A 5,445-nucleotide genomic window follows, 5' to 3' on the forward strand; every position below is an offset into this window, starting at 1 on the left:
CGAGAACGTTTTTTTAATTCTTTTAACTTTTACGGAAGTTTTTCTGTCCAACGCTCTCTCTATCTCATACGGAAAGATCCACGCTTCTAATTTCTCTCAGGTTAATGATTTAAGATTCTCACTACTTCTTTCTGTCTTCTTGAACGAATGGCCCTCTCTCTCTGCTCCCTGGTTGTTTTTGACTTGGTTCCCCGTGTATCCTGTGTAAGTCACGGTCCGATTGCACAGTTATCGTAAGACCGTCAGAAATAAACGGGTCGTCCTTTGTGTCGGAGTATCTGACACGAGTTTTTTGTGATAATTTCGCTGACCTGAGCGACCTATTCACAGGTCATCGTCGTTCAAACGGGGGTCTCCAAGTCGTTCACGTTAATTCTACTCCTCTCCGGCGTCTCTCGTTCCTTCTCTCCTCATGCGAATCTCACACGTCTTGCGAGTGTTTCTGCTGGTTTAAGAAGCGCCTACAATTCACTACATTATCCACTGTCTATTCCGGATTACAGTTCATCATACGCGTAGTTCTTTACTGCGCTCTCTCTACCTCAGGATCTTATCCCTTCGTCCTCTCTCTCTCATAGTCGCCTCGTTTTGTCCATATCACTCCTTGTCTCCTCTCTCGATCTTATTGTCTCTCTCTCTCGTCGATCTATTCCCCTCTTCTCTCCCACTTCACTGTCTCCTCTGGTGCGTGCGTGCGGCGTCCGTAGCGTGGCGTGGTGCGTGCGTGTTGGTGTGTGTGTGTGTGTGTGTGTGTGTGGGTGTGTGTGTGTGTGTGTGTGTGTGTGCGTGTGTGCATGTGTGAGTGCATGTGCGTGTGTGTGTGCGTATACGTGCGCATAGATTCACATACGCACATACAGACGATAGATCCAGCTATCGTCCACACACGCAGATATCGCCGATAGATGGCGAAACTATCTCACCAACAACCGCCCCCCCCCCTCCCCCACGCGCCCGCTGCGCTCTAACGCACTGCTAGCGCCAGCACTCAGCTGCCAGCCAGCCAGCCAGCCAGCCAGCCTCCTGCCACACTCACTCGCACACGCGCGCTGGTTTAGCACGCTCTCTCACGTCGCGCACACATCACAGCACAACATGGCAGCGTGCGAGCGTGCTGCGATGCGGGCCCTGCTGGCGACGACGTGCTGTGCACTGCTGCTGCTGCTGCGCACGACGACGGCTCTACCGGACGAGCCGAGAATCACGTACGAGATGCTCTACGAGCAGGCCGTGCAGGCGTACACCGACGAACGATGGGCCGAGTGCCACGGCCTGATGCTGCGCGCCGTCGACGACTGGCAGTACTTCAGCGGCGTGCAGGTGCTCTGCCGACGCAAGTGCAACGCGGCGGCCGACGTCGGCGTCGAATACCCGAACGACGACGTCGACAACTTTCGCTTCTTCGAGCACGCGCTGCGCAACGCCTACTGCCTGCTGCGCTGCGAGCGACAACGGTTTGGCGGCCGACCCGAGGGCCTCGATCCGGCGATCATGAAGAAGTTCCAGGAGCGCGAACACTACGACTACCTGCAGATCTGCGCCTTCAAGCTGGGTAAGATCGCTGAGGCCGTCTCGTACGCCTACACGTTCCTTATGGGCAACCTCGGCCACGATGTGATGATCAGCAACCTGCAGTTCTACCGCAGCCACGCCGACGTGACGCCGGACATGTTCGTCGACACGCTCATGGACGAATACAAGAAGGAGTTTCTCAACGCGCTCGAGCACTACGACACCGGTAACTACGAGCTGACGGCCAGCGTGCTCGAGCTGGTGCTCACCGAGTATCTACAGGCGCTCGGCGACTGTCGGCTGCTGTGCGAGGGTCCGTACGCCGAGCGCAACGACAAGTACGACATGTACATCGCCATCTCGAATCACTTCCTGCAGACACTGCGCTGCAAGGACGCGTGCAACGCGCGTGCGACAGCCGTCTACGATAAGCTTTACCCGGAGCTGCTCAGTAACATCTACCACTACCTGCAGTACTGCTACTTCAAGACGGGCGACCACCGCAACGCGGGCGCCGCCGTCGAGTCGTACTTGCATCTGAACCCGGACGACGCCGACATGCAGTTCAACAAGGAGTTCTACGTTCAGACCGGCGCCGACGAGAGCTACTTCGTCGTACGACCGGAGGCGGTGAAGTTTCGGCGGTTTCGCGACCACCTCGCGCGACTTCTGGACTACGACGAGTACACTTTCTCGAACATTGCCGTCACCATCTACGACAGTGATCTCGGAATCGACGTCAGCGACACCGATGACATCACCTGGGGCGCGCTGGGTGCTGACGACGCCGCGGTGGCCGCCGATGAGCAGGTGAAGCGAGCCGACGGACCGGAAGAGGCGCCGGAAGAGGCGGCGGCGCGGCGGCGGCGGCAGGAGGAGACGCAGCGGGACTACGGCGCGCGCGGCGTTCACGTCGAGTTCACGGAGAAGGAGAACAACGTATCGAAGCGCTTCCTCGCCGGCGGCTTTGCCTCGGAGGCCGAGTGTCGGCAGCTGGTACAGCTAGCCGAAGACGGCGTGCAGCTCGGCGACGGCTACCGACCCGACGACCCGTACATACACTCGCAGAGCGAGCAGTTCGCCGGCATGACGCCCGGCCGCGGCTACCGGCTGGCGCGCGACGGCGCCGTCACTCCGGAAGTCGTCAACCTGTTCCTGCGGCTCGGCGAACAGGTGCGCGAATTTATGGAGAGCTACTTCGCTCTGCGCACGCGCCTCTACTTCACCTACACGCACCTCGTGTGTCGCACGGCCGTCGCCGGCCGACAGTACGACCGCGGCGACGACATGAGCCATCCGATACACGGCGACAACTGCATACTGAAGAGCGACGGCAGCTGCGCGAAGGAGCCGCCGGCGTACACGTGGCGCGACTACAGCGCGCTGCTCTACCTCAACGACGACTTCGAGGGCGGCGACTTCGTGTTTGCCGACAGCCGCAAGCACGTGATCGCGCAGGTGAAGCCGCACTGCGGTCGCGTCGTCAGCTTCTCGTCGGGCGAGGAGAACTTGCACGGCGTGCGCGCCGTGACGGACGGACGTCGCTGCGCGATCGCCATGTGGTTCACGCTCGACCCGCGACACGACGAGATCGAACGAGTCGAGGCGGAACGAGAGATCGCCAGCATGCTGGAGCTGGCGCGCGAGAACGAGCGACACTCGGAGTTGTAGCGACGCGACGTCATCGCTAAGAGGGGAGGGTCGCCGACGTCCGCGAGAAAGGCATGTGACGTCATCGGACGGGTGAGGTCATCGGAGGTCGTGTTCCGGATCCCGTGATACGACCAGTGTAACGCGAGAGACCGTTAGGGATGCTCTCTGCCGGCGGACCATCGAATTAATCTCGTCGCGGTCGGAGCAGGAGGACACGAAGGAGAGCCTGTGAGGGAAGGACTGTGACAAGGACGCGCTACCAGTGTAGAAATTCCGCGTTCGCGAGCAGCCGAAAAAAAATGAGGTAACGCGAGACGGCGGGTGGAGAGAGAGAGAGAGAGAGAGAGTTGTGTGACCTGGATGGTTCCCAACGAGCCATCGCTGTCGCTGTCTCACAGATGCGAGAAGGGATGAGTGCATGCAAGCGTCCTGCGCGTCTTCTCCCTTCCTCTCTCTCGCTCTCGCTCTTTCTTTCTCTGCGGCTGTCTCGTCGGATCGCCAGAAGAGAGGGTAGAGAGAGAGAGAGGGAGGCGAAGGGAGAGAGAGCGCGCGCAGAGGGGCAATTACTCGAGTCTTTTGTGCGTGGCAAATTGCACTGCTCCGCCCGATGACCGCACGCAGGTATATATCACTACGCAAATACACGTCGCTGCTCGGTTTAACCGAGGCACGGCGCTAGTTTAGCAGTAGTATCAGTAGCAGTGGGTGGCAGGTTGGGTTGGTCCTGCGGCTGTGTCCACAGTTCAAACACCGCTTGTTGTACTGCCTGCGGGTTGCGCCGTTGGTTGCGAGCTATGAAGCGCCTATATCTATAGACATATATGTATATAGACAACAGAGCACGCGCGCGTGGCGGAGAACAGATGGCCAGTTGTTCGGTGCGTTGTTTTCGGCGTGGGGAGTGGAGCAGCACAAAGTAGCTGTTGGTGTAAAGAATGGTTTGTTATCTCCTCCCTTTCTTTAGCGTGGGATTGGGTAATTCGGCGCGTTGGTGGCAGGTGGGGTTGAGGATTGCAGTGTTTGTTATTAGGAGAAGGTAGTGTCGTTGATAATTTTGGTTACCCCTTCCCGAATAGATAGAACTCTGTCTATAGAAAGGGAAAAAATCGCATATCTCCGCTTACAATTACCATCGACATCGGACGAATTTACTACACGTGCACAGCAGAAACATCTTGCTCTCTCTTGGGTCTCTCTTGCGCCTGTGTGCGGAGTGATGCTAACGTGCCGTGACGTGGGGACGGGCTTGAGATGGGAGAGGGTGAACGGAAAGAAGTCTGAAGCCTGTTTAGAGATCGGGTTGCCGCCCGACCGCTGTTATGAAAAAACTATTGCAAGCTATCTGACTGCACGCACCGCTGCCGTGGCGCCTGCTGGTTTTGCGCCCGTTCTTGTCGTCTGCTGCTGATATTTTAAGCCGTCGGCCATAGAGAGTCATCGCGAAGACGACCGACCGACGCCGTAGATGCCCGAAGTTTGTCGTCGGCGGAGATTCCCAAATTTAGTCGGTGGCGGAGATTCCCGAAGTTTGTCATCGGCGGAGATGCCCGAAGTGCATGGCGGCGGAGATTCCCGAAGTTTGTCGGTGGCAGAGATGCCCGACGTTTAGTTCGGCGACGGCGATGACTGAATTGCGTCGTCAGCGGTGATGCCCGAAATACGTCGGCAGCGAAGATACCCGAACAAACAGCGCACTCTTCGGACGGCGGTGAAATTGTGCTTGTTGCGTTTTTATGCCCAGTTAAAAAGATGTAAAACTGAGTTTTACAGCCATGAGCCGGAAGAGAAATGATAGCAGGCAGAATGGGCGCGTTGTACGGCGCGCTCTATATACATAACGATCGACATGCAGTCACTCCAAGCAATGATGATGGCGTATCGATGAACTCTGAGAGAATAAAGCGAGTGGGGCGAAGAAGATTGCGTCAGCAGATTTCAAACGAAAGTTTGTTCTTACTGGAGGTGTTGCCGACCTGTGTTAATTGCACGAGCAATGACCGGTTTTACCTGCTGTTCTTACTGAGACGTTCGCTCATATCGTGATTGTATCTTAACCTCATAGTACCACCCTCTCCTCCCCTTTTCCACATCATTCCCCACTCACACTCATATCCCTCTCTCCTTATTCATCTTCATTTCATATCCTTTTCATCCTTCTCTTTATGCAGTTTCACTCTCTCGCTCTTACTCTTGCATCATTTCCATCACCCGATCTCTTCTCCCTCCCCCCATAGCCCGATCCTTCTCCCTTCTTAACACCCTTCATTGACACTCGCACCC

The 5,445-nt window shown here is 56.8% G+C and overlaps 1 protein-coding gene across 1 annotated transcript; it reads left to right on the plus strand.

Annotated features, from left to right (window-relative positions):
- Positions 1–1,099: 1,099 nt before the first annotated feature.
- On the plus strand, positions 1,100–5,088 carry LOC106810156 (prolyl 3-hydroxylase 2-like). The gene has a single exon (XM_014813438.1). It carries the CDS (start codon positions 1,120–1,122, stop codon positions 3,181–3,183), a length of 2,064 nt encoding a protein of 687 aa, XP_014668924.1. The 5' UTR covers positions 1,100–1,119; the 3' UTR covers positions 3,184–5,088.
- The last annotated feature ends 357 nt before the right edge of the window (positions 5,089–5,445 follow it).

This window comes from Priapulus caudatus, unplaced genomic scaffold (genome assembly GCF_000485595.1).
Source record: "Priapulus caudatus unplaced genomic scaffold, Priapulus_caudatus-5.0.1 Scaffold414, whole genome shotgun sequence".
NCBI lineage: Eukaryota > Metazoa > Priapulida > Priapulimorpha > Priapulimorphida > Priapulidae > Priapulus > Priapulus caudatus.

What these genes read in the sequence shown, in the direction of transcription:
- LOC106810156 (XM_014813438.1), top strand. Translation starts at nt 1,120, where the DNA reads ATGCGGGCCCTGCTGGCGACGACGTGCTGTGCACTGCTGCTGCTGCTG.